Source organism: Pocillopora damicornis, chromosome 4, assembly GCF_964200805.1.
Source record: "Pocillopora damicornis chromosome 4, jaPocDami1.2, whole genome shotgun sequence".
Taxonomy (NCBI): Eukaryota; Metazoa; Cnidaria; class Anthozoa; order Scleractinia; family Pocilloporidae; genus Pocillopora; species Pocillopora damicornis.
Genome location: NC_142673.1, coordinates 2,438,187 through 2,466,041, shown reverse-complemented (window position 1 = coordinate 2,466,041; position 27,855 = coordinate 2,438,187). Strand labels below are relative to the sequence as shown.

The window sequence follows — 27,855 nt, the reverse complement described above, 5'->3', positions numbered from 1 at the left end:
TCGTGAATTGCGCGCATGCGCAAGTGCGAGTTGTAGATACGATGCATTCGCTCGCTCGCTCGATCGATCGATCGATTCCTGTAAACTTTTTTTCGATTTTAGGCTTTTGAGTGCATTTGATAGTTTTTGGCGAGCAATAAACAAACGAAATGGCGACTTTTGTTGCTAAGAATGGTGTTGGGGTGAAAAAGATGCCAATGATAATCTTAAAAGAGTTTGTTTTTTTTTTCGTTTTAGTTTCAACAAGCGGCGCCAGCCACTGGCAGGCATGCAAGGATTCACACTGAAATAACAGAACAACCTTCGTTTTTCATAAAATTGTAATTTACAATCCTTGAACTTGAAAACAATCCGAAGATTCATTGAAAATATCACTTACTGCGAAGCGTTCGGAGTTTACAGATGTTCAAAAGCTTTTTCTGTTATGGCGTGGGATTGAGGACAAAATCGATCATTACGTTTCGTATCGTGTGTTTTTCCTGTGTGAAGCAATAAAAGATGCCGGCAACTGACGAAATTACAAGTTATCACGAAAATCAAATAACACCTAAACAAACAATTTTAGCTGCCAATTTTCAGTGAATTTTTAAAGAACAATTTTCCTTTAAGTTTCAAGACAATTTGAAGATTCAAAATAAATATTACGTACTAAAATGCGAAAGTTATACACCACAAAATTGATAAATAGGCCTGAAATGAAATTCTATCTTGTTCTTGATCATACGTTGCCTAGCACGTGACTAAAATCTACCCAGGCGGAGATCCAAAATGACGGTGGCAGTCTTGGCTTAGTTATATCACTCAAAACTCGTTCCCGTTTGTCTCATTTGATAAAGAGGGAATCGTTAATGTTTTCATTAAAACAGTATTGCCTTGGTTTTCTAATATTTACAATGATAGACAGTAAATTTCACTTTTCACCCACATTTACTTCCAACCTTTACTTTTGAACCAGAAACAAAAATGATATACGTTTAAAACACATGACATCATCCACCCTTGTCAAATGTAACAGCATGATCATTTCAATTGTAATGCCTTCTTATCCCAACTTTACTTTGTTTCTTTGCTGCGAACACTGAACTACTGCTCGTACTCTAGATATGACAATCAACCACAAAATTCCCCAAAACCAGATAACATTAAACATAATCCAAAAAATAATGTGTCGATTCACGAGTTTGCTCACAGAGCACTTTGATTTTAAAGGCAGTTCGTTTACAATCCAAGCTAAATATTATAGTTTTGTTTCCTGACAGCCACTGATCATCGAGTTTTCACTGAGTTTAGGAAAACCATGAAGTACTCTGACTTTTCGCTTTGGACGCAAATCTCCGTCTTCTGTCTGGTTGTGAGAAACACCAATTGGGTAATCGACGTTCACTTTGCAGAAGCAGAAAATGTGTCGGAAGAATCGGATGTATCCTCGACAAAACTGCCGAGTAAGAGAACCGTACACTATTGGGTTTATACAAGCGTGTAAAAACATGAACGCCTCTGCGCAGGTCCAAAATGCGTCGGACAGCTTCTTGTGCGAGGCACCGCCAAAATCAAACAGCATCCAAGCGATTTGATTGGGAAAGATGCAGGCCATGAACAAAATCACAATAACAGCCAGTGTCCGGATTATCTGAACATTTTCGCTTCTCGTTTTGTGCCTGATAACCTCCCCCTTAGAGTTGATCGTTGTTAGCATCGGTAACCGAGATCTGATAAGAAAAATAGCGATTCTAAAGTATGCTGTGGCGATTACAAACAAGGGGATGCCATATTGAAGAGCGAATAAAACAGCAGTGTACGCTTGATGATAGTAGTTCTTCGGCCAATTTTCCGCACAGAACACACCTTCCGACCGCGCCACGATCATCAACGGAACTAAAGTAAAGAAGGCAAAGATCCAGATAAGGAAAATCCATATCAATGTGGCTTGCGGCTTGATTCTCGGTTGCAAAGGGTTTGTGATTCCTCGACACCGTTCGACTGCCATGGACGTTAAGGTGAAAACACTGACTGATGACGTAACTGACATCATCGGCCAAATTAGTTTACAATACAATAAATTCTTGTTAAACGGCTGAAAAAGTTCGTACGTATAGAAAGGAAGTGACAGCCACAAGAAAGTTAAGTCTGCTACTGCCAAGTTTAAAATAAAATAATCATTAATGGTTCGTTTTCGCTTTCCTTTCAATACCAAAATAACCATTGCATTTCCTAAGGAGCCGAGAAGGAACAAGCAACAGTAGAACACGGCCTTACTGTTTCGTTCAGCTGTATTCAAATTTGTCGTTTCTTCCGTAATTTCGTTAAAGCTTGAAGAGTTGTCCGCCTCGGGAGAATACTGATCCAAGAATGCAGTGGTAGGCATTTTCTCTGAGGAGGGCTACTGCTACTATTGCTAAGAGGATTAAGACAGTTCCCCATACAGTTTTCTGATAATTCCGTCAGACAGGTCTTTTCTTGTTCTTGAGGCCTGTGGTTAAAAAAGACTCTAAACCGCCACTAAGTCCTGATCTGAAGAATGTTTTATGCAGAACAAAAATTCGCTTAAAGTTTAAAGGGCTGTTTGTATTCCATTTAAGAGGTCGGGTTTAAAACTATTGATTGAAAAACACCGGCCGAGAGAAATGCTTTAGAAGTCGTCGTTTGCCGATGTAGTTGTCTTGCCTTACGACTGGATGGTTCGATTCTGGATCAAAACTTGCCTCAACAACGACCCGCCCTTGTTATTCTTCTAACTATTTCGCCTTATCTGTAAAAAGACAAAGATGTAACTTATGGAAGTCTCCGTGGATACAACAGGCTAATAAATTGAGAATCCTCTGAAGCGTAGGAAGTGCTTATGATAATATAGATTAATAAAACTACCCATACACCTGCTAATTAATGTCAAAGTTAATTCTTTTGATGAATGAATTTCAGTGCACTGTTAACAACGACTGACGTGTATTTTTAATAAGATATGGAAATACGAGGCGTTTTAGTAATTTTAGTAAATTGCGGAATATTTGTCGTTTGTTTTATTCACTGAAAAATAACTAGGCAAAGTGTATTTTCCTTTTATCAGAATTTGTTCGTGAAGTGAAATCGCAAGCTTTTAATTCCCAGACACATACCTTTTCCGCACAATTTCGATGGGTAAAATATTTAGCAAACAGGTGTTGACAAAATAATGATCTTGAAAATGCAAATTCCCTTCATATATGAAGCAGCCGTATGGAGGGTAACTTAAAATAAACAGGATATCATGCAATAACACCTCCGCAGTTTATAATCTTAAATACTTCTTCAAAGCTTTTAATTTTACGGTTGTTGTCTATACCACGCAAAAAATGTGTCTCTTTACAGCGCAAGATGGACTTTAGAAATAACTTGGAACATAAAAAAATGCATGGCCAATATCTTTTTACAAAATAAAACACATTATCAACAAAAGAAAGAAACTAAAAATCAAAAGGCCTAAGCAGTGTAATGTGTCTATACGGCCTTGATGGTAAGACGAAGTGAAAACCTTTTGGCTTCGTGATATCCCAGCGTGTGTCGTTGTTTCTTAGTTCCGTTTTCTTTTCCAAGTTTGTTCCCATTGCTCTTTCTTGTTTCTTGTCCATGCGTTGCCATCGTCCCCGTCTCCTTGGAAACCATTTCCTTTGTCACTTTCTCGCGCATGGCACCTTTAATCCACACACGGAAGACGCCTTTTCGATGGAACGGTGTTTTAACAAAAAGAAACGAGACTCCTTTGCGTTGTTCCACTTTAAACAAGCTAGTGTTTCCATGAACAATGACATATTTGAAGGTTCCGTTTAATTCCGCGAGTACTGGCACTAGCGTTAGGATCGGCTTAGCTGAGCTGATGTTGGTGGGAATTTGTAAGGTGAATTTTTCCATTCGATGCCCAATGGATCGTCGTTTCCTCTGCTTCCCTGAAGGTGTGTACGAAAATTGAAAGCCGTTATTCGGTGGTGCCGCTTGCCAGTTTTGTTGGCCATAGTTTTGTTGATTGTAAGTTTGTGCCTGACCACCAAATTGGATTTGACGCTGTCCTAGTTGATGTTGACCATAACCTTGGTTTCTACCATAAGGAAGGTGCTGTCCATAGCTTCCGCTGCTTGCCGGTACAACATGATATGGTGCGGAAGACTGAGTCTGACTGCCGGTTTGGTTTCGCTCCACAAGAGGCACACCTTTGTCTTCGTCGTCCCCTTTGGACAGCGCACACTCGTAACAGGCTTCTCCATAGGGCGACAAGCAGTGTCTGGAAACAAACAGAAGGGAAGATTTAAGAATTTGGTTTTAACCTTTACAATATTTGCAAAAAATGCACAATTGAGGCAGCCCGAACAAAACTGAAGTTTTTCCTAGGTTTCCAAAATGAAGGTACGACAAGGTGAGAACTGATTTTTTTTTTCATAACAGAAAACGACACATTTACGTTTGTCATACCCCTCCCCCACATGATAATGAATAGAGTACTCACCCTCCCCCTATAGGTTGATAACTATGTGGGCAGCGGCAGCTGAATCCACCTTGCTTGTTGTCGCATCCAAAGCTACAAGGGCTCAGTCCCAGTGCACACTCGTTCATATCTGAAAGGAAAAAAGATCTTTAATTTTAAACTTTTATGAATAATGATGAAGCAAACAAGAAAGAAAGGAATTATCCATGCAGGAGAGGCTATAACATACTTAACGAACAAATTCTTTTGATATTTAGTCAGGAGCACGAAAATTACTTTAGGTCAGAAATACCAAAATTTGTTTACGAAAAGGAATGTAGATTGGTGGACCGACAAATTCTTGGGACGACGCGTTAACAATCTTAAGTGCGTTTCAGACTAGTTTGATATCGCACTCAAAATTACAACCTAAAATAACGCTTTGGTTCTAATATGAACCAAGAGTGAAGACTGCCTTTATTTGTTATTCAAAACTAATGTAATGTATTTTTCCCCATTTGGATATCCACCATGAAAGAAGGAACGGCTGCTCAGCCCGTCTGATTAGCAACAACGTTTCAACAACGCTGATAAAAAGGAAGTTAATGGCAGCTTAAAATGCCATGATAGCGCAAGGGACGAACATTTGCCTTACCTTGGCACGATCGGCCATCTGGATTAAGCACATATCCGTGATGACATGTACAGTAATACGCTCCTAATGTATTCCTACACTGCGCCTGTCCACAAGTAAGTCTGCTCCGACACTCGTTGATATCTGCGACAAAAAATATTTTCAGAAATAAGTAACGCCACTGGACAAAAGAGCCTGCAGTGTCGCGCAATGTGAAGGGAATAGTGGATTCTTTAGTATTATAGGAATTACCTCCTCGTTTCAGTGCGAAAAATAGAAGCAAAGAAAGCAGAGAAGGAAAAGAAAAAAAAAAGGAACAGGAGATAACTGTGGATCTGTTTCATTGTTCTTCGTAAAAGCAAACGAGGTTTATCGCCATTTTTTATGGCGAAAGATGATTAAACTTACCAACACACTGGTTGAAGTAAAAATCCTGCGTGAATCCGGGGGGACATCCACATCGATATCCACCCCCGAGGTTGAAGCAACCATATTGACACGCATTTCCAGTACATCTGTTATTTCCTGAACAAAAAAAATATGATAAATTTTTAGTAACATAAACGTCGACTTTTGTATCCAAACTTCGAAGGCACGTATTTTCAGCTGCTGACTATTTCTGAAAGGGCAATTACGGCAGCATCAAGTCAATTCACGACGATTAGAGTAAAAATTGATCAAATTTGAGACTTCTATCATGCATCATAAGACTTCGGTAGATAAACACTTTGACTGGCCATGGGATGGTCTCAAAATTCCTCACATATTGCACAGGACTTATTCTGGTGCAGCATTTCTCGTTTATGCTACAGCCAAAGCGCTTTTATTCGCCATTAAATCACCTAATCCAAAATAAATCGGTTTTCTTAGACGACCGTAACCTCAACAAAGTAATAATCACTATTTTTCGTACCAACGCATTTCTTGGTCTTATCGTCATATGTATAACCACGATTACACACGCATCTGTAAGATCCCGGCAAGTTCTCACACCTTCCAAATCCACAGATGTTGTTATCTGTCATACATTCGTCTTTGTCTAAAAAAAAAAATGCCAAAGGTAAACCTCACGTTTTTGCGTACCACGGGGCACTAAACACACCCTATGCCTCTGTCCTCCCCCCCCCCACCCCCTTGGGTTTCTAAATATAACAGATAAATCTTGAAATCCCAATTGGTGAGAGGTAGCTATTTACAGATTGTTGAGAACTTGAAGAACTAAACACAAAGACGTCCAGTGATGTCAGCAATCACAACGCTCTGCTATGTTAAGTGACTTAAGACAAAAATTCCCATCCTCCATTACGCGCCCGTTTTTTGTTATCATCATTATTATTATTTTAGTTGACAGATGTCTATGCACCAGCGAGGTAAGAGCGGGTAACAACACAAACGGAACAGGATACATCTCAACATATTTGACTCACCAACACACGTAATTCCATTTTTCATGAATCCATCAGGACAGCCACAGCGGAAGCTACCGGGGACATTGATACAATTATGCTGACAGTTATGTCGATCCGTAGTACATTCGTCTTCATCTGATAGGAAAAGAGGACGAAAATTAGAACTCTAAAATCTCCAGAACGTGTTCTACATGCACCTGATATAAACCTCTTTTCTTTGGTAACACGTTTTACATGTTTAACATTTTTTTCTAAACTACGATTTAGATTTTAGGTGGATAAAATTTTCCAACTCCCCACCTTACAGTGACAGGTGAGGTACATCTACATGAGCTAAGTTTGTGTCACTGACCTGTACATGTTTTCTTGTCGGCTCGCAGCACATATCCAATGGGACAGCTACATTTGTAAGAACCATCAGTGTTTGCACAAGTAAACTGACAAATACTGGAATCTTTAGCGCACTCATCGATATCTGTTGATTGAAACACGATAACACTTAAATCGATGTGACATAGCCGAACACTCAAAGAATTTGTTACAAAAACTCGTACAACAATTTAAAATGAGGTAATTGTGGTAATAGTGACAGCTAACACGGAAGAGAGGTCACGATCCATACAAAAATTACAGAATCTCACACTTTACATTTCACATTTCACACTTCGCACCTCACACTACACATTTCACACTTCACATTTTACTTTTCACCAGAAAGTAAGGCCGGTGATAGAACATGAAAAGGACCTTTCCCTTACCTAAGCATCGCTTCGCATCCATGGTTAGTTTGTAGCCCACGTTACACATACAGCGGTATCCCCCACGAATATTCATACACTTCCCATTCTGACAAAGGCCTGGGATCATCTCACATAAATCTATGAAATGATAATTTGAAATGAAACGAGTTCAATCAACGTATCATTCGAAGTTCGAATGCATACACAAATTTTTTACATCTTGACTTGTTACTTGTTAACAAATGCTTCTGCGCGCAAAGGGAGTGAGCTCTCAAAGAAACTGTGGTGCTGCGTCGCTGCGTGGTTTACGAGATAATTTGATTCCATCAACTGAGTTGATAATGTAAATTGGCCTTCGTGGAGAGTTTCTAAACCTGACGTTTCGAGCGTTTGCCCTCCATCGGAGGAACGTCTGCTTTAGAAACTCTCTACGCTGCTATACGCAGCCAAAAAAATATTGTATTCTTGTAAGTTGTATTAGTTCAGTCAAAATTATTATTGAAATCCCTTAAAGACTGTTTTTTCGCAGTTAATGACCACTGCACTTTCTCCTTTATGAAGCAGACTTTTAGACCAAAATAAAAGAATTGGCTTGAAGAACAAAAAAAGTAGAAATAGAACAAATGATAGAAAAAAAAAATTTTAAAAATCACGTTAACACCGTTGACAGTCACTATAAAACAATGAAATAAAACTTACGGGTCATGTTGTTTTTTTGTTGTGCCATGGTTCGGCATAGGTTACCATATTCAGCTGTGGAACAGTACAAAAGGTAAATTAATTTTCAGGAAAGACATAAAAAATTAAGGGTTGCTATGAAGATGCCCAAAGAAACAACTTACCAGTTCCTTTCCTCGGACACAGTTGGCAGTTTGTGCCCCAGGCTTTCCCGGCCGTACAACAGCATTCCTTCTTTCGGACCTGCATCATTTCCTTTGTGACGGCTTCACACATGTTGTTCCTTACGACAGCGAAACAAAGTCCCTTTCGCGTATCTAAAAGGGAATGAAGTACTCTCTCATTCCAACAAGTTTCTCAACGCGTTAAAAACAAAACTAGCAAGCAAGCAGACAAAAAACAAACAAACAAACAAATCCTCAGAATAAGATGCCAGTCCATCGTTAGTAAACTCCAAGCAGTTTTTTTAAATCACAATGAGCGATTTTACCTTCACACTCCTTTCCATCCGCACTCCGCTGATACCCCGAGTCACAGTCGCAGATGTAAGTCCCCGCGAGGTTTCTGCACGCGCCATTTTGACAAATATCCAACTTTTCCCGGCATTCATTGATATCTAAGGGAAAAGTCAGTGAAAATATTTGTCAAATAATTGACGTCGATTTATCTCTTTGATGCTTGGTTCTAAACCCCTGAAAATTCAGGCAGCCGTAGAAAATCATCTGTCTTAAACTAAACTTACCTGTTAGGCCGTGCAGCACGATATACAGATTCCACCAATTTGGTAGAAGTCAGTACTCTACATTTCGAAATGAGTCAATTTTTGACAGATATGACTTTCATCCGCGCTCTCCAAGTTACGTGATGTCACTCACTCGAAGCCTTCCCATTTCCTAAATCATCAATTTCCTTTACAGACGATGTGTAGCTGTTTTTTCCTCGTGATATGACATCTTTTTACTTCTGGGGGTAACGTGCATGCAATGTGTAAGTTAAATATATCAATTATTCGTCTATGTAACAATTCAGCTTACCTTCACATATCTGACCATTTCCTCTGAATCCCGCGGGACACCTGCACTTAAAACCGCCGATAAAATTCTTACAAACGAACGGACACAATCTGGTGTTTTCTCTGCATTCATTGATATCTACAGGAAAGGAAAAAGCAGATTAAAACAATCGTGTTCAAATTTGCAACTCCAAGTTCTTCTAGTTTTCTTTTGATTATTTAAAATTTTCTCCAATTCTCTTAGGATAACGCTCACGGTTTTGAATGAGAAAAGCTTCCTAGGCATGTTTTGAGCCGATTGATTTTTGAATAGTAACAGAAATGAGCCATACTGAGCTACAATAACGACGCGTTTACGCATATTGGGAGAACAGGTTTCAACCTTCAACGTCTATTGGAAACAAGTCTGCTTGCAACTTGTTACAGAAAAACAAAGACAACCGAAGGAAGGCTTTTGTTCCATCTTGCTTTGGTTGTTTATCTCATCTTTTTCAATAAGATACAAATAAGCCTCGACTTCATGATTATATCTGAACACGTGATATGTGCCATTGATGAGGCCTTCCTTTACCTCTGCAATGAATCTTGTCTGGGGCCAAGTCGAATCCTCGAGGACAGATACATCGATAGCTTCCCGGCTGATTCACACAACGGAACGCGCAAAGATCGTTGTTTTGTACACACTCATTGACATCTATGGAATTAAAGCAGGTTTTAAAATTAGAGCACAATTTTTTCGGTTATAGAGAACAAAAAATATGCGTTAAACGTAGAAAGAACAGAAGTACGTTACAAAAAAAAACAAGAGGCAGTTACTCATTGATAAAGTGTTTCACGTAACCTGGAACCCAGTCCTTACCAGAACAACGTGGTGAGAAGCGGCCTGGTGCATAGCCCTTTGGACAATTGCATGTGTAAGAGCCTTCTGTATTGACGCAAAGACCATTACCACAAACACCGGGCATGTCACATTCATCTTCATCTAATGCGGAGAGAAAAACAAAACAATACAAAATAGCTAATTGACTGGATGTTACGAAACAGGCCTGTCGTCGTTTTCGTCATTATCATCATCGTCATTATCATCATCACCATTATCACTCCAGCCATTCTTATTCGTCATTTTACGATTGTTGTCGTCATCATCCTCAACAACACTGGTTTCTTGTAATGCATTACTTAGCAGCTCGGTCAATCCTTCTAGCGTCATAAAAAACATAGCACTTGACAAAGCTAAGGTATAACAGAATTACTCACCGACACACTTCTTTCCAGTTTCATCAAGCTGATATCCCATTTTGCATTTGCACCGATAGCTTCCATCATTGTTGATGCATTCTCCATTTTCGCAAAGATTTGCGATGTGGAGACATTCATTCACGTCTGTAACAGCGAAAAAAAAAGGCAGTGCAATGTTAAGAACTGCACAAAAAAGGATACAGGCAGCAAAACCCAGAATACCTGTGAGCCGGTATTGCTAAATGCTCCAGCAGGAAAGCGAATAGAATTGTTTTGTTTTGGACAAAAGCAGTAAAAACTGCCTTCGCCTATGTACTGTATCTCACCTGTAACACCATGCCTGTCCATCACAAATCCAACACCATTGGGACACAACTGGGTAAAGGCAGCTGAAAAACAACGTGAGCGCCTTAGAGTGTAAATTTCAAACGCGAAGTCGAAGGATTCCATCAACTTTGCCTCACTGCGCTCAGCTGTGATTTTCTTGAAACAAATGTTCACCGCATATCTAACATCACTTCCGCATAGGTAAACATCCACTTGGAGGCAAATGATTCGAAAGCAATGTGCAAAGTTTTTGTATAGCTCTAACTTTAAGAAGTATTCCACCATTTCACTTTATTAAAATCAGTTGTTCCTCATTCCTATCGAAGTCTACACAAACCTGAAATGGGTTAGTAAAAATACCGAAACATGGCACATAAATAGGAGTTAAACGCTCTGAGAAAATTTTTTAATTGATTCAATCCAGATGATTTTTGAAGATGTCCAATCTTTAAAGTTCGTAACTCAAATAAGAATTACTCAGTTTCCGTAACCATTCGAATCCTTTGAAATAAGGGACAGAGAAAATTGCTCGATGTTCGGTAACTTAGAGGTTTTCCACAGTTTCCACTACGTGAGTTTTCCAAACATTTCCTTGGAAACGCAGACTGTCTTTCATATTTCTAGAAAATTACTAACCACGATGTGTTATACAATAGCAGTATACTCACAGGTATTTTTCTGCGGGCACAGTTCACATGGGTCACCCCAGCCGGCTCCAACGGTACAACAGCACATGGCTTTTCTCATCTCGCGTCCATTAGGTTTAGTGCAACCTTCCTCGTCAAACTTTTCGAAGCAGTAACCCACCCGCACATCTGTTGAATCGACATTGTAACAAATTGACTGGTATAAAACGGTATAACACGAATAACAGTCAAGTAGATGATCAAACGGTGTAAAGGAATTACGAGGCGAGAATAACTTGTCAATGAATGACTCAGAAAGATGATGAATGGAATGAAGGAATGGATGGAAAATTGAATGAGGGAAAATGGATGGAAGGAAAAGACGAAAGGACCATCGGATAGATGATGAATGAATAAATGCCAATGAAAAGAGGGAGAAAAGAGGAGAAATAGAGGAAACGATAGATGGATGAATGGACAATTTCGTACTACTGAAGTACAAGAGCATTCTAAGGCCCTCACCAATACAGTGGCTTCCACCGTTACCAACTTCGTAACCTTTATTACAAAGACAGCGGTAGCTTCCCACTGTGTTCACACACTGACCACCAACTTGACAATAGTTCGGATTTTCATCGCATTCATTCACATCTAAATAAATAAATTAAATAAATAAATCAGAAGAAAGTAAACCACCTAACGTGTGAGTAGCTCTTTGAAACTCATGGCGTGAATAATACAGAAACGTTGCGAAAATCCATGTCCCATGCGCATATCGATGTGACTATAATCAGTTTCTTCCCTAAGTTTTTCTTGGACCTGAAGATTTTTCCCAAACAGCACCGATAACAAAACAATACCCTTGAGAAGACAAAACAAAAGTGACAAAGCAGATCCTCACCGAGACAAGCATTTCCTGCACGGTTCAGTTTAAACCCTGTCGTGCACTCGCACCGTGAGCCGCCGATGGTATTGGTACAGATGCCATTCTCGCAAAATCCTGGCACCTCTGTACACTCGTTGATATCTGTGGAAATAAAACACTGGGTATATTTTTGCATCACAGTAACTGAAGATTGCATTTACCAAATGAACGGTTCAAGAAGCAAACACAACTTTGGAAGATAAACAAAAAGGTGCTGATATTTTGTAAATCTTTTAGAATCAGGAAAGCGAGAGCGTCAAACATTTTTAGGATGTTATTGCGTAAAGAGGTTATTCAGTCGTGAGTAACTGGTGAGTAACTACTCAACAATGGTAATTAACATGTGGTTTGCCTACATGTCTGATTTAATTGGTCAAAACACAATAAAGATGCCGAAATATCTCAGGATTTCAAGGTTTTTAACAGATTTACAAGAAACACGCACAGATTGTGGGAAATAGAATACAGCCATGCACTCCTGTCACGTTCAATGACACGAGAAGCATCGCTCAAGGCACGTGAATAACATGCCACCAACCTCTGCATCGCATTTTGTCAGGGGTGGCGGTGTATCCTGGGATACAATCACAACTGAAGCCGCCAATAGTATTAATACAACGTCCATTTTGACATACACCGACCACAGCTGAGCATTCATCAATATCTGAAAATGAATCAGAAAAAAACTTAACGAGAGAAGGATGAAAACAGATAATTAAAAATTGGTAAACCAATTTATAGGTTAACAGTAACAATATAATGTCAGTTATGTAAAAGTTTAATTTAGTTTTCAAGAGCTAAATGGTCCCAATAACCTCCATTTCGCGTGAAATTTGCTCCGATATTTGTTTGCGAATATTATTTGTAACTGCAAACCTCGAACATTCTTTGGTTTTAGCTCTTGCGATTTTCAGCCAGATGTCGGCTCTAGACCAATCTCGTTCGAGCAACAATATGTGATAGGTTAAGGGCCCCACATAACTCATACCAAGTACCTCAGAAATAACCATTATTACTAGAGCATGAAATTTGTTTTTGTCCATTCTTTCTTCCTTTTCCATTTCTTTTTTCCCATTTCTTTCTCTCTGTTCAATTTCTTTTTTCCCATTTCTTTCTTCTTACGTTATTTTTTCAAGTTCAAGCATTGCAGAACATGGAGACATAGAGACCATACGTTATCTGTTGTAATATTTACAACTCACCTTTACAGTAGCCTCGACTGTCGAGCCTAAAGCCATTGAAGCAATTACAACGAAAAGATCCCTGTGTGTTGACGCATGTCCCGTTGACGCAAATACCGCTGACCTGCGAGCACTCGTCTACATCTAGAAGAAAATGAAGAAAATTTCAGTGATAACTGCGACTTAGTCGTCGTTATACTTATCACAAGCTTAATTTAAAACGTAAATGAAATATTAATTAATTAAATTATTCGTACAAGTTGGAAAGCACCCAAATTTAGATACACCTACTCGCAGGTGAGCGATATCAACAGTACGTCCAGTGTTTTACGCCTTTTCAAATTGAACAGGCGGATCCTGCACCAGTTTATTTGTGATTGACTTTCTCGATGATATTCTGAAATTACAACTACACAAGTGGCAATGTAAGCTATAAACGGCTGTACAACAAGATTTTATCAGTATTTTATCCACCTACCTACACACGTCTTTCCGCCAGTTGTGATCTGATAGCCTCTGTTACACTGGCAATTAAAGCCACCGATAGAATTTTCGCATCGCCCATGTTCACAGTATCCTGGCTCAAGACATTCGTCTAGATCTTGTAAGATATTGGATAAAAAACCGCACCGTTCGTAGGTTAGCAGGTTATTAAAGGGTATTTTCAAATTAGTCACCTGCGCGGAAAATTAGCTGGGGCCTCTGTAAGAAGCAGAAAACCCATCTGCTTTTGCTTGTCTCACACAATCACCGCTACACTTATCAAAAGCTTGTGAGAGGCGCTTTGAAAGCGCCTCACACGCTACGAGGATCAGCTATTGATACATTAAGACCACAAAGACCAGTTTTCGGCTGTGGTAAAGTTTTTTAGAAGGAAAAGAAGCTCAGAGAAAAGAAAGGAATTATCGCCTATGAAAACAGGAAAAGAGGGGAGGAGAGAGGTGGATGGGAAGAGGGTAGAAAAGGGAAAATAAGAACAGATAGAGTTGACAAGGTGATAGGTGGCAAGGTTTGGAGAAGAGACCTTTAAGTAGGCTAGGTCTAGAGTATGGATAAGAAACGAGAAGCTAAAAAATTAGCTCTGACAGACTTTACTTACCTACACAGGCCAGTCTTGTAATGTCGAGTTTAAATCCCTTTAGACAAGTGCATAGGAAACTGCCGAAGGTGTTTAGACAAGTACCATTCTTACACGGAGACATCTTGCATTCATCCACATCTATTTAGAAGGAAAAACAATGCAGTCACTGATAAACCTGTGAGCTTAAAAGGAGAATCATAAGAGAACGAAGTAACCGAGATGTTTTTCGATTTTTCCAGATGTGGTCAATTTGGCGGTGTTTTTTGGGATATCATCTTCAGCGATTTTCGTCAGGCGATAAAGATTGCTCGTCATTGGTCTCTTCGGACCTCTTACCAGCCAATAAGGGAACAGGCCACGGTTGCAATTGGAGCCTTTTGATCCTTCCAGTGCTTTAGCAACAACTTGAAACTCACCCAGAAGGATGAAAAGCTAAAGGAAATATCATATTTACCTTTACACATTACACCTCTTGGGCCAAGCTTGTAACCAGGCGGGCATTTACATCTGTAGCTGTCTCGCGTGTCGATGCATTCTCCGTACAAACAAAGCTCTGGAAACAGTTCGCACTCATCCACGTCTGCAACAGAGAATTCAATAATTTAAAAATACTCCTAAACAATCAAATCAAAATCAAGAGGTAGCGAATCTCCGATATCTTATGAAAGCTAAAATGAAAATAAAAACTAATATATATAATTAATACTTTTAGGACATAGATGTAAGAGAAGTTGATAATACTAGAAACGCTTAAAACATAGCAGGCCACAAGCCTTTTCCACAACGATATTGTACTATTTAAAAAATAGAACTTTTTTGCCATTTTCTATCGTTTTAACATTATTTTCAACTTTCATTTGGCAAGTACTCTCGATTCCATGCATTTATGCATTTTATCTCTTGTCATTTCTTTCCAGGTCGCGAAGGTGTTCTCGGAATCTGTCGCCTAGTCTTCTTCCTCGAAACGTCAGCTTTTTTACTCTTTACGGTGGCCAATTTACGTTTTCAACTCAGTTGCTAACACTAAATTACCTGCTATACTCTCCCACCGACGCAGCACCAAAGTTTCTTTAGAAACATATCCCCCCATGCATTTATATCTTAGTCTTTAAAGGCTTCAGATTAAAAGCCGAAAGCTTAAATTTTCACTGAAAAAAAATTCGGAAATTGTCTTTTTAGGTAGATATAAATCGTTACTCAAGTGGCTCTTGTATCTTCTATACGAGGTTATCCATCTCTTACCTCTAGGCGGTTGTGTCACAGGTTTGACTGTCGTTGATGGGGCCGTTACCCCTTCAGAAGGGCGAACAACCCCGGAGGGTTCGGAAGTGGGATGAGTTATTTCAATACCCGTAGTTGGTGTCACGCGTGTTATGGACAGGCACAAGGCTGTCCATTCGACTGTGGAAAGTGAACACAGAGGAAAGAAATGAATTCTCAAGCCTTATTTCAAAAAGCGTGAAGGACTGTTATAATATGGGTTATGTAGGTCCTACAGTACCACAGAAGTAGCTTAGCATGAGAAAATGGCTGCTCAGAGCTTGATGGCGAAACCAATTTCTCTCAGTATATTCAAAAGAGTCATAAAGTATTCAGAAAAATTTGTAATTGAATCTTACTTGAATCTTTCTTTGGACACTGCTTGCACTCTGAGCCAAACGCCGCCCCCACTCCAGTGCAACAACAATCGCCCCTCGTCACGTTCTTAGAAAACTTGCCCTTGCAAACAGGATTTGAAGACGCCTCGTTCTCCACTTCCATGAAACACTCTTGCGGTCGATTATCTAAAACAAAGGCAACAACTTGTTGTTTTTTAAATTTTTGATTGAATCAAAATACTCGGCGCGCTGTGTATTTATCCGGCCCAGCTAAAATAAGAAAGTTGATCATTTCTAACGGAAGTGGGGAACGAAAGTCTATTCCGTGAGCCTGCAGCTGTATGCGTTGTGGTCTTAACACGTTTTCAATCCCAAAAGGGTTGATAATTGGTTTAACAGATCGTCTACGTTATTCGTCGGTCAAAACTTTGGCAAGGTTTGCAGGTGTTCCGCGCAGGAAAGGGAAAACTGAGTTTATTCAAAGAGGCCAGTTCGACAAAACCCAGTAATGCCATTTCCTGGAACTGTCTCGCTCCTTCAACTGGGCACATTGTTTCCACAAGGAAATTCAAACAAAAGGAAAACCGCCTGAGTTGTTTCGTTTTGTAGATCAATTACGAAATACCAAAAAAAAGAAAAAAAGGTACTGATATTAGCTGGTGGAATGAAAAATTGAGAGGAAACAGTGCGACAACCTTTAGCCACGTCACTTACCTTCACAACGTTTATCGTTCGGGTTTGGTTTTTGTCCTTCGGGGCAGACACACTCATAACTTCCATTTGTGTTGATGCATATCCCATCAAGACCACAAATGAAGATCAGTTCTTTGCACTCGTCAACATCTAAAGAAAACAGAAGCTTATTAACCTTTAAACCACTGAGAGTGACCAGTATCTAATTTTTCTTCCAATATCACCCCTGAATCAAGCATAAAAGTCACGAGAACAAAGGAAATCATCACCAACTAAAGAGGATCTTGATTGATAAACAAATTCTCGTTTTCAGCACCTTAGGAAACATATAATGAATAGTATGGAGAACATGTATACTGATATCAGGGTGTGAAGGGTCAAGATAAGCTTTCAACGAGGGAAATAATTGCGTATATGAACCGTTGGAGTAAGAGGGATAACTAAAATGATGGAAATGGAATATAAAGGAGAAACTGAACGATCAATTGAAATTAGACTTCATCTTACCAATGCATTTTCCAGAAGAAATGTCGTGTTTGAATCCTTTAGGACAGAAGCAATCAAAGCTTCCAAGAGTGTTTAAACATCGCCCTTGACTACATACCCCCGGGAGTTCCCGGCATTCGTCCACATCTATGAGATGATTAAAAAACAAAACGCGTCAAACGAATATTATATTAAGAAAAAAACAGATATTTAAAGTTCACGGAATGCGATTAAATTATAAAGAGCCTACCCTTAATGACAAGAGTGAAAGGATCTGGAACAAATCCTATCCCACCGGGGCACAGCCGCAGAAACTCCTCTGAAAGGGAGGATGAACATGGAATTGTTAGAGTAATAATGAAATAAAGCGCCAATACACGAAAACAAGAGCGAAATCAAAGATAGATTTTTACGCTTAAGATAACAGAACCTCCCTTAAAAGCATCGATTGCTTTATCGCGCAAACTTCTAAGTTACATAATTAGCTGAAAAAGGATACCTCAGTCACTCTGGAACTTTTTCACCATGTTTCTAAAAATAAGACAAAGTCTCATTCTTACCAGTCCCCTTCTGAGGACACGGTTCGCACGGTTCTCCCCAGGCCTTTCCTGACGTGCAACAGCACACCGCGCGATGAGCTGGGGACAGCGGGTTCATACAAGTGTCATTCACAACACTTAAATGGCACTTTCCTTTTCGCATATCTGTGAAAGGAGAATCAAAAAAGACTACCAGCATTGTTTTAAACGTTTTTTAATATTCACTGGACAATCTATTGGGTTATCCAAAACTGACAGGATCACTGCCCTTAATCTTTCAAAACAAGCACAAAAACAACTTCGTACTCAAGGGCTTCCCTTCCTCTTTTCGGAAACAAGAAAGAGCTTACGAAAGAGGTCTGCGGAAATACTGACCTGGAATCTGGTAATCATAAACCAATATGTCTCGAAAGAGCACAATTTCAAGAATAAAATGCTAAACTGACTTTAGTATGCATTTACAATTTGAAGAGGAATCTTTTTTTTTACCGATACATCCTGAGCCCGCGGGGTTAGGCATGAAGTCGCCATCACATTCACAGCGGTATGTACCCATTTCGTTCACGCAGCGACCGTTAATGCACATTCCTGTCACGGAGCATTCATCGATATCTGAAAAAAAGAAAAAAAGACGTATTTACCATATTTTTCATGACGAAGTAATTTCTCAGTGTTCAGCAAGTCGGTTTTGAACAGTCTTTATCAGTACCTGTGCAGTTTGTGCCTTGTTTATCTAGCTGAAATCCATCATCACAAATACAACGAAACATCCCTGGCATATTTTCACAGCGGCCATTTTTACACAATGGAAACATTCTGCATTCATCGATATCTAGGAGAAAAAGTGAAAAGGCATTAGAGCACGGAAGGCTTTATTAAGGAGCTGGAGGGAGCTTAGAGAACAACTCTCCGGCTCTAGTAGAATTCTCCTGAGAACTTAGGTAAACTTCCCAATAGTGTTGTAAATGTTCCACTTAACAGGAGGAGCGCGGGCTCATTTCCCGGCAGCGGCTTGGGAATCGAGCTGACATTTGCTGTAGTTGAAATGGAGTTGGTCCCAGTACTGCGCTATTCGTAAGTAACCGATATGGAAATCAGTTGATAGAGTAACTTACCAACACAGCTCTTTTTATCTTCAGCTGGTATATATCCAAGCTCACACTCGCATTCATATGAGCCAGCTTTATTAGTGCACTGTCCGTGATCACAAAGATTATCTTCCAGTAGACATTCGTCGATATCTGAAAAGCGCGACATCATGGGCCAAGTTAGTAAAATTTCGACGCTTGCAGAGCGCATTCTCAATCTGCCGCGTCTTGCAAAATGTTAATGAATTGCATCTTCGAGTGCTTAGTTCCACTTGAAAGGAAGTTTCACGTGTGGAAAGGGGTTTTTGAAGTAGTACTCGTATAACTGAGACATGCTTTGCTCTTTTATTCTGCATCGCACTCAATTGTAGAATGAGGCACGTATACTCATTGTTGCTTTATCTGGGAAATACGCCTTTTTGAAAATACTTCTTACTTCAGAAATACTACCGCGTGGATAATTTAATAATCCTTCAAGTACAAATTTGGAACTATGTTTCCGTTCGTAATCTACCGGAAGTCTCCTTGATGGATTTGACATTAGTATAAGAGAGTAACTAAATATCATTATAGCCTACCGTTACAAAAAGAACCATCTCCTGTGTAACCTGGCCCACAAACGCAACTGAAAGAGCCTGGAGAGTTGACACACGTGCTATTGAAATGACACCTGGCAGCTCCTGTGACGCACTCGTTGATATCTGTGCGGCGAAGAAAGATAATGTAAAGGGAGGGTCATAAAATGAAAAAATTAATGGAAAACGACTTAGTTTAAATGAAGGAATAAAATGAGGAAAAAAATGGATCATTTGCCCCCAACGGCGAGTGGCGTAGCCTATCAAATTGAAGTATTTGGGATAGTTCGCTGGTAGATTTGCACTAAACATAATAAGCTGACGAAAAGGTTTCTTTCACTCTAGACACTCACCTATGCATTCGTTACCACTTCCGGCGAATCCAGGTTTACAATCGCATGTAAAACTGCCAACAGTATTACTACAGTCAGCATTGCTACCACACTGAGCCAGATCTATAACACATTCATCAACATCTGAAGAGAAACAGATAGATTAAGTTAACAAGGGATCAAGAACACTGACACGCATTAAAAAGGACCAACAGGAAGAAAGAGTTTGCTGAATTTCTCAATGATAGGCGTGGAATGGTCTCCTTTGCAGCCATCTTTATGTATGTCACGCAAGGCTTTGGATAACCGTTGCGTGACATCTTCCCCTCACTCACTTGGAAAAAAAACAGCATTAATATCAACAAGAACAGTAAAGAGTCTGCAAAACAGACTAGTCATAGCCAAGCCCCTTTTAAGGCGTGGCACCTACCAATACATGCAGTTGTCCCTTTGGCCAAAACGTATCCCTTGCCACAGATACATTCAAACGAGCCTTGAGTGTTTCGACAGACACCGTTAGTACAAAGCTCAGGATCGTTTTGACATTCATCCACGTCTGAAAGTAAAAACAGAGCAAAACTATATTATGTTATCATTCGAACAATTGCGCTAATGAAATCTTAACTGCATCTTTAAATGAAGTTTGTAATCTTAACTAAGTCGTCTCTCTTCATTAAATCGATTTTTTACGACATTCTTTTAAACATAAATTAGATATAAGACAGCTTATAAGTTTAGCCTACCAATGCAGGATCTCCTGTCAACAGCAGGCACATACCCAGGGCCACAGGTGCAATAGTACCCGCCTTCAGAGTTCGTGCATGTGTTATTCGTCCCGCAAATGTCCACACCAAGCGAACACTCGTCGATATCTGTAATCAAAGGTATGGTGAACACGTATTCATCAACTCAGAGTAGCACTCAGGAATCCTGGAGAAAGGTATTTAGTGGTTCGGCACGCAAGTATAATCGCCTTTTTTAAAAAATATATGAGAGCACGCGTTAGCGTCATTGTTGTTTGAATGACATATTTGGGGTACCTGTGTTGTCAGTGCCATTTCCAAGAGCATCTTCGGAAGACAAAGAAATGCTAAGAAGTTTGTTAAAATACAAGAAATTTGAACGGGAAAATAAATAGGTCGCTATTCGACAACGATCATTGTGCAATTGAACCCAGTCAATTTGTGATTATAAAAAAGTTAGGGTTTTATCTGAGAATCATTACGCATGTGCCGTACCTCCACATGTGACTCCGTCAGGCTGCAACGTGAAGCCAGCTCTACAGTCACACACAAAGCTACCAAGAGTGTTGTTACAAACTTCCCGGCAGTTCCCGTTATCCACTTGACATTCATCGATATCTGTGAACATTAACACATAAAGTTGAGACTATCATATGCAATCTTGGTAATCTAAAACAGTGTAGTATATTAATGCAGACGAAATAGCTCAATCACATAAATTTATAATATTACTTAGAACATCAGCTTAATACTTTCTATCGGCTGTTGAGTATCTCTACTCGGGTGATTGGCAAAACATTTATTTCAAAAAAATCTCCATCGCAGCCATTGGCGATTTTCAAATGTCACCCAACGTTCTTATGACGCACGTTGTTCCTGTTGTCACTGAGCATTACTCGACTCCATAGCTGGGATCAGCCCATTGACCGGAACATACATAACAGTATGATACTGACCTATACACGCCTTCATATCCTCCGTGACCACGAAACCGGAGTCACACAAGCACTGATAGCCTCCGTGGAAGTTTTGACAAACACCATTACGGCATTTGTTTGGATCTGAACATTCATTTTCGTCTGAAAATAAAGTTGTACGTTAACAAGTTGGTGGTTGCTCTCTAGCAAAGTCAACGAGATGTATCATTGTGTTTGCTACAGGCCTGCATCGTCAACTCATTCACTAAAACATAAATCCGACGGGATTCACTTTACCCGCTCGTTTCCAAGATCCCAATTGTACCTCTCCATTGTGTTGTCATTCATTTCCTTTTAAATTGGTTAGGAGAATTCGGCGTTTTATCAAGACCCTCCCGTCAACACGTTTTACTGTCCTGTCTCAGAATCAGTTTTCTGGGAAATGTATTTATTTTGTTAGAGTAAATTACATGTTGATTATTTCTGACACCCTCCAGCTGTCATCTCTCTACCTTCTTCGCCACTCGCAATCGATGAAACTATGTATTTTTTACCAAGTAAAACCTCCGTGTAGGGTACGAAGCAAATCCATCGCGGTCAACAATGAGCATAAGGATGTTGAAAATGAAACTAACCTTCGCACGTCACATTATCCTTCATAAGCTCCATTCCGTTGGGACAAATGCACTTGTAGCTTCCTTCAGTATTCACGCATGTACCGTCCGTACAAGGTTTCCGCTCACATTCATCGATGTCTGAAGAAAAAAAAATTCACTGTTCAGTGCATTACATTCAGCTAATGAACTGCATCACAGTGCGCGGCGTCAAAATTTTGAAAGTAACATTAGTATTTTAAAAGCCTTATCAAGAAAGAAGAAGTGCCTTTCTTTGGAAATTACCTTCAAGGGCGCAAGAAGGAGACAAAAAGAATGAATGAATATATGCGTGCTATGTTCAACACTGACGACCCATATATTACGTACCCGACCAATGGCCTGATTTCCCTGTTCAACTTACCACAACGCATAAATCTCTAGGTCATTCAAGAGGTCCTGAGAAGCTTCGCAAAACCAATGGGTGGCAAACTCTGCAATTCTGAGGAAGCCCAGAATTACATTGTTAAGATAGTCGGAAGGTGATCGAATTTCTTAGCACTTACCAATACAGACCTCCATCATCATTGGAGCATTCTCAAATCCAGTAAAGCAGTCACAGCGAAAGCTTCCAGCGATGTTGGTACAAGTTCCATTGCCACACAACCCCGCAGATATTCGGCATTCATCGATATCTGAAAAACGGCAATATGGACGTATGTTACTCAAAGAACTTGTTTTCAGTGCTATCTTTATTTGAAATTTAACATAAGGCTTTGACACTTTAGCAAACAGTCTAAGGCTATACCTCGACAAGCGGCTTTTCTTGCAGGGGAGAGAAAAGCCCGCGGGGACAATTTTATCAAGACCTTTTGGAAGAATGAAATGGAAGTTTAAATCTTTAAAGTATGATTCATATAAATAAAAAATACTTGAATTTGATTGAGGAATAGATCAAGTAAATTAGTGATTTAAAAAGCTTCTTCATGCGCGAGAGGCAGTCGTCTTGCATGAGGAAATCGTAAACTCAATTTTTGTTACCATAGCACCAACTACTTGAAGATGTTAGGAAAATTCTTTTCTAGAAAAAAATCGAGCTGAGGGTATGAAAAAGTATTCCTTACCTATGCAGTCCTTTCCCTCACTGTCCAAGGCGTACCCTGATGTACATTCGCACTGGAATCCTCCCTGTGCGTTCACACATTGTCCGTTGTTACAAATGCCTTGAATCGCACATTCGTTTACATCTAAAATAGGAGCGGAAACGGTAGTGATAAGCTCACAATGGAATAACGGGATGGTAAAACGAAAATAAATGAAATGAATTAAAATGCCTGGCTTTTTAATGATATGAAAAACCTTCAACTCTCGGTCCGGTCTGACTATCCACAGTCTTGAATCCCTTTCTTCGATTGCCGCATAGTTCTTCAAACGGATCTAAATGAAACAACATAGTTCCAGTTACAACCCATCTGCTGGGGTCACGGCACGGTTTCTCTATTGATTTCTTCCACATGAAAACATCGAGAAAAAAGGGGATATCAGGTACTTCACCCTGAATCCGAGTTCTCTCCAGTTCGAAAATGTAGATTACATGGAAAAGCCGCGTTACTTTCCGAGTAGGAGTAGCATCTGGATGTTTGTTGGAAATTCTGTGTCACTCTAGGGTAGCCTTTATTTCAAAGAGTCGCTTCTTTTAATGAAACTGTACAATAAACCGTTTAAAATATGAGAATACGATAAGATTTCTCGTTAACATACTACGCTTAATTATTCTAAGAGAACATCGACTTCAGAAATTTGCGTCTCGATTTTGTTACTATAAAGGAAATCCCGCGCAAATTAGTCACAGATCACCCCCAATAGGAGAAACTAGAATGAATAAAGGGGGTAAGTTTCTGGAGAAACTATGGTGCTGCGTCGATGGAAGAGTATAACAGGTAATTTAGTGTTAACAACCGAGTTGAAAACGTAAATTAGCCACCGTAAAGAGTTTAAAGGCTGAAGTTTCGAGCGTTAGCCCTTCTCAGAGCAATCTAGAAACGGCTTGTTTCACATGTCTAAGATTTTGCTCATTCAACCTCGGAAACTCAAGGGACGTCAGTTGACTCGCCACGCCGAAAATAAGTAAACAACACACGAGAGAGACACTTAGTAGACAGTGACTTGAAATCAAATCATAATTTGGAAGAGATGAGGTATTTATAGAACGTTCACCATCGTGGCCTGATATTTCCTTGTCCGTATTTATTTACCTGTGTTTTCTAATGGGCATTCTTGGCATGGATTACCCCAACCCGATCCCACCTTGGAACAGCAGCAGTCTACTTTTTTGTACCTTCCTCGGTATGGCCTTTCACAGCCACTGGAGGAGACAGAACCGTAACACACGTCCTCCCGAAGATCTGGGAGAAGACCGACAGAAAATCATAATTGTCATTAATCTTAGTAACATCAACGAAATCTATCATGCTTTATGTCTAAAAACAAGGGATTTGTTTTTATAGGTCGCTGTGATCGCTAAGAAGATGGTTTGAATGATTACCATGATCTTTAAGATCGCATAATAATGTATACTCAGATAGACCCAACTTCTGCACCAGCGATCAGTGTCGCTGAGCTAGCTGGGCAGTCGTTTCTTCAGCCGCCGGTTGATGGACGTTTTTATTCTTTAATTCATAGTTATCAAAGGAAATCAGTTCTAGGGAAATTGCTGAAATCGACGCCCACATAACTCATCAAAACAGGAAAGGTAAAAAAATGAGATCATACGAGATGGGTTTTTTTTTTGCAAGACGTATAAGCCAGCAGTTTTCATCTTTTCATAACATTGACGGACCAAACCTATGCTTACCCACGCAGTTTTTTTGTGTGAAGTCCAAAGTCAGGCCTGTAGAACACTCGCAAACAAAGCTACCAAGAGTGTTACGACAGATTCCATTCTTACACAAGCCGGGGAACTGGGTACACTCGTCGATGTCTGCAAACCACAAATACAAAGACATCTACTATCACTGAAGGGCGCACATATTTCATAAGACTTAGTTAAACAACCTTTCGCCCATCAGTTGAAGAAACGTTTCTTTGGTTTTATTTGATGAGCCCAGATATTATAGGAATCAAACTTTTATTGCAACAAAAATTTTTTACTTCTTTAGAGATAAGGCAAAAGAAATGAAAAAGTTAAGGAGTCCACAAAGAAGTGGCTCAGTGTTACTGTCAATCATGATAGGTATCACTACTAATTAATTTGTTGATTTGATATCGTTACGTAACCCATCACATGCAGTGATGGCTGCTCTCTCAATTCCATATAGCCTCATACTTCTCGAGAAATAGCTCTCCCATTAGTTACCTGTACATCTTGGTTCGTCTTGAATGGCGTACCCTAAAGCACACCGCTCATCTGCAAAAAAGAGTTTCATCACTCGTTTTTAATATTCGCGCTTAAATTGTGGGATGGTGGTGCTCGATAGCTCATGGGATTTAATGGTACGGAAGAAAGTCTGTTTTTAACCTATATTATGATCAGGCGGTCAGTTGGGGTGCAGAGGTACAAGTGGACGAAATTTCTCGTTTCATCTGCGCCACTTCACTCAAGAATAATATAAGGCTGCCTAGGTGAGGATCTGTAGCACAGATCCAATCTGCTTATGCATCAAACCCACGTGTTGCACAAGAACGAGAGGAAGAGAAAGAAAAAAGGAAGAGAGAAAACTGAGAAAGGAATGCAAGTGCAGACTGAGACCAGGATGTGCAACTCGACGTTACCAAAACCAAATATCGCTTACCTCCTTTCCTGGGAGGACATTCTTCACAAGGACTTCCCCAGCCTTTACCTATGGTGTTACAACACATTTCTAATGAAACGTCGCCATTGATGGATTCCTCGCAGCGATTGTTCATGATTTTTGTCCAACATTGCGCTGTTCTTTTGTCTGAAAGTTTTCAATAACAAAGTCACATTTACACGAATAACAGAGTTTAATGGTTAATGACTGGACAAAATTATAGCCCTAGCTTGTCGAGGAAGATCGCGTAACCTCCAAAAACTATTGCATTAGAATGTAAAGTTGAAAGGTTTTTTATCATCGATAGCTCTTTTCAAACGAAGTCGACTCTTCATGTTTGTTTCTAATTTACAGACCAAAGGCATGGAGGCGCATTTATGAAGAGGGAACCAAATAGATGACCATGGAAAACTTTTAGATTGCCAATTCTCCATAAAGGGGTGCCAGAAGACAAACTTCTCAATTTTATAGCCTTCTGGTTTGCAAATCATTTATATTCAATTTTTAGGGATACCTTTGCAAATCCTGCCCGATCCATCTAATTCGTAATAACGAGGACACTGACATCGGAAGCTACCAAAAGTATTTTGACACGTTCCAGCAATACACTGACCCTCGAAGGCGCATTCATTAATATCTGAAAGTGAATAAATGGCGTGGTTTAAGTATAGGAGGTCAGTTAGGAGCAGTTCCGGTGATTAATTAGTTTTTATTCACTGTCTGCCCTGTTTTATTGGCCTAGAATACTCTGGCTATCCTCAACCAATCAAGTGCAAATTTCAAAATAATCACGAGCTGTTCGTCGTAAGGATTTTCTTATGGGTACTTACCGGCCCTTTGCGAAGTCAATTTTCGTTCTGATCGGCAGTTGTTATTTATCCGGGTTTGGTTAAACGACAATCGATCAATCATCGATCATAGATAGGAAAAGTATGAGACTTTTTTAAGGGAAGGAGAATCACTCTCTTATGATGGCCGTTCTACATTCTAGGGCTTTCAAAGGGATCTAATTTAAACTTAGATAGGATGGAAAAGCCTCCTTGCTGTGTAATTTTCTCAGCGATTTGTCGCGTAAAGCGGCTAGCGTCGTTAGACATGAGTTGTATTAAAGGTTACTAAGTAGAACACTCGTTAAAATTTCACGTACGCTTAAATGTAGAGCTTGATTTTACTCACTACGACATTTTCATTTCTGCAACGGAAACAATCGAAAAGCTTGTATGCAAAATCAAAAAGGGAAGAAAATTGGACTTGCACAAACAAATCTTTACCTTCGCAGATTCTAGATTGAGTATTTAAAGAGAATCCTTTGGGGCAATCACAGGAGAAAGTGCCAGCTAAGTTTTGGCAGCTTCCACCTAGGCAAAGTCTTGGGTCCTCTGTGCACTCGTCGATGTCTAAAAGGAAAACATTGGAGACCTAATAATTTTGATGATCAACAATATTGTTTTGTATAGCTTCATGAGGCATAAGTTAACAGAAAGCGAACATTTTTGAGGAGCCTGTATCAGGTGTCTACTCTTAAAAGCGTGTTACGTCCTTACTGCACACATAATGATGTTTCTATCATCGATTAATGCCGTTTAACTAACCACATCTCCACGAAAATTTAGCTAAATGTCCCTCTTCATGTCAGTATGTCAACTATCAGTCTGTCAGATGAATAAATGGGTAGGTTTCTGAAGAGACTGTGGTGCTCTGTCGGTGGGGAATATAACCAGAATATAACGCCAGAGTGAATGTCAGTCTGTCAGCCTCTCAGTGTGTCAGTGTGCCATCCTGTCAGCCTTTCAGTCTTTCTTTGTTAGCTCTTCTATCAGTCTGTCTGTGCATACCTCTGTCCAATATCAAACTCTTTCTTTGTCTGTCAGTTACCCTGCTGTCTGTCTTTAAGTTAAAAACTGCTCAAGTATTAAACTCCCTTTGATGACACCCAAGAGTATAAAGTTTATCTCTAACCGTTGCATAGCTTTTTAGTAACATCGCTGCGGTAGCCTGGGTTGCAAACACAGATGTAATCCTTCATCGTGTTTTGACACTGTCCGTTGGTACACACATTTGTCTTCATGCCAGCGTTATTCACACACTCATCAACATCTAAAGAAAAGAGCTTCACGGGTTTATTTGGAACCAACATAATGACCAGCTCCCAATTGGCTTGTTAGCTCAGTTGGTAGAGCACTGCACCGGTATCGCAGAGGTCATGGGTTCAAATC

General features: G+C 39.8%; 2 protein-coding genes across 3 annotated transcripts in view; both read right to left on the bottom strand.

Annotated features, from left to right (window-relative positions):
* Positions 1-311: 311 nt before the first annotated feature.
* LOC113681602 (neuropeptide FF receptor 1) lies at positions 312-2,494 on the bottom strand. Its single transcript, XM_027198702.2, has one exon. It carries the CDS (start codon positions 2,363-2,365, stop codon positions 1,238-1,240), a length of 1,128 nt encoding a protein of 375 aa, XP_027054503.2. The 5' UTR covers positions 2,366-2,494; the 3' UTR covers positions 312-1,237.
* Positions 2,495-3,004: 510 nt separating this feature from the next.
* The window catches only part of LOC113681603 (fibrillin-1), a 36,268-nt gene continuing 11,417 nt past the window's right edge, over positions 3,005-27,855 (bottom strand). For both annotated transcript variants that reach the window (XM_027198703.2, XM_089204657.1), the window contains exons 20-69: positions 27,599-27,736; positions 26,911-27,036; positions 26,154-26,276; positions 25,640-25,786; positions 25,204-25,254; positions 24,703-24,828; positions 24,104-24,253; positions 23,208-23,285; positions 22,973-23,095; positions 22,415-22,543; positions 21,891-22,010; positions 21,295-21,417; positions 20,834-20,956; positions 20,339-20,467; positions 20,026-20,151; positions 19,617-19,739; positions 19,267-19,389; positions 18,716-18,841; positions 18,310-18,432; positions 18,090-18,212; positions 17,622-17,765; positions 17,312-17,380; positions 17,083-17,208; positions 16,597-16,725; positions 15,904-16,068; positions 15,527-15,685; positions 14,739-14,864; positions 14,303-14,422; positions 13,682-13,804; positions 13,225-13,347; positions 12,561-12,686; positions 11,999-12,124; positions 11,620-11,748; positions 11,140-11,286; positions 10,471-10,533; positions 10,163-10,288; positions 9,765-9,887; positions 9,477-9,599; positions 8,928-9,044; positions 8,384-8,509; positions 8,058-8,210; positions 7,915-7,968; positions 7,234-7,353; positions 6,828-6,950; positions 6,494-6,610; positions 5,980-6,105; positions 5,475-5,591; positions 5,088-5,210; positions 4,475-4,583; positions 3,005-4,252 (exon numbers count right to left, since the gene is read on the bottom strand). In XM_027198703.2, the coding sequence (XP_027054504.2) occupies positions 3,475-4,252; positions 4,475-4,583; positions 5,088-5,210; positions 5,475-5,591; positions 5,980-6,105; positions 6,494-6,610; positions 6,828-6,950; positions 7,234-7,353; positions 7,915-7,968; positions 8,058-8,210; positions 8,384-8,509; positions 8,928-9,044; positions 9,477-9,599; positions 9,765-9,887; positions 10,163-10,288; positions 10,471-10,533; positions 11,140-11,286; positions 11,620-11,748; positions 11,999-12,124; positions 12,561-12,686; positions 13,225-13,347; positions 13,682-13,804; positions 14,303-14,422; positions 14,739-14,864; positions 15,527-15,685; positions 15,904-16,068; positions 16,597-16,725; positions 17,083-17,208; positions 17,312-17,380; positions 17,622-17,765; positions 18,090-18,212; positions 18,310-18,432; positions 18,716-18,841; positions 19,267-19,389; positions 19,617-19,739; positions 20,026-20,151; positions 20,339-20,467; positions 20,834-20,956; positions 21,295-21,417; positions 21,891-22,010; positions 22,415-22,543; positions 22,973-23,095; positions 23,208-23,285; positions 24,104-24,253; positions 24,703-24,828; positions 25,204-25,254; positions 25,640-25,786; positions 26,154-26,276; positions 26,911-27,036; positions 27,599-27,736 (6,740 nt within the window). In that variant the 3' untranslated portion in view covers positions 3,005-3,474. The remainder of the gene's footprint in view (positions 4,253-4,474; positions 4,584-5,087; positions 5,211-5,474; positions 5,592-5,979; positions 6,106-6,493; positions 6,611-6,827; positions 6,951-7,233; positions 7,354-7,914; positions 7,969-8,057; positions 8,211-8,383; positions 8,510-8,927; positions 9,045-9,476; positions 9,600-9,764; positions 9,888-10,162; positions 10,289-10,470; positions 10,534-11,139; positions 11,287-11,619; positions 11,749-11,998; positions 12,125-12,560; positions 12,687-13,224; positions 13,348-13,681; positions 13,805-14,302; positions 14,423-14,738; positions 14,865-15,526; positions 15,686-15,903; positions 16,069-16,596; positions 16,726-17,082; positions 17,209-17,311; positions 17,381-17,621; positions 17,766-18,089; positions 18,213-18,309; positions 18,433-18,715; positions 18,842-19,266; positions 19,390-19,616; positions 19,740-20,025; positions 20,152-20,338; positions 20,468-20,833; positions 20,957-21,294; positions 21,418-21,890; positions 22,011-22,414; positions 22,544-22,972; positions 23,096-23,207; positions 23,286-24,103; positions 24,254-24,702; positions 24,829-25,203; positions 25,255-25,639; positions 25,787-26,153; positions 26,277-26,910; positions 27,037-27,598; positions 27,737-27,855) is intronic.

Bases quoted from the DNA above. Each gene is read 5' to 3' on its own strand.
- LOC113681602 (XM_027198702.2), bottom strand. From the start codon at position 2,365: ATGCCTACCACTGCATTCTTGGATCAGTATTCTCCCGAGGCGGACAAC.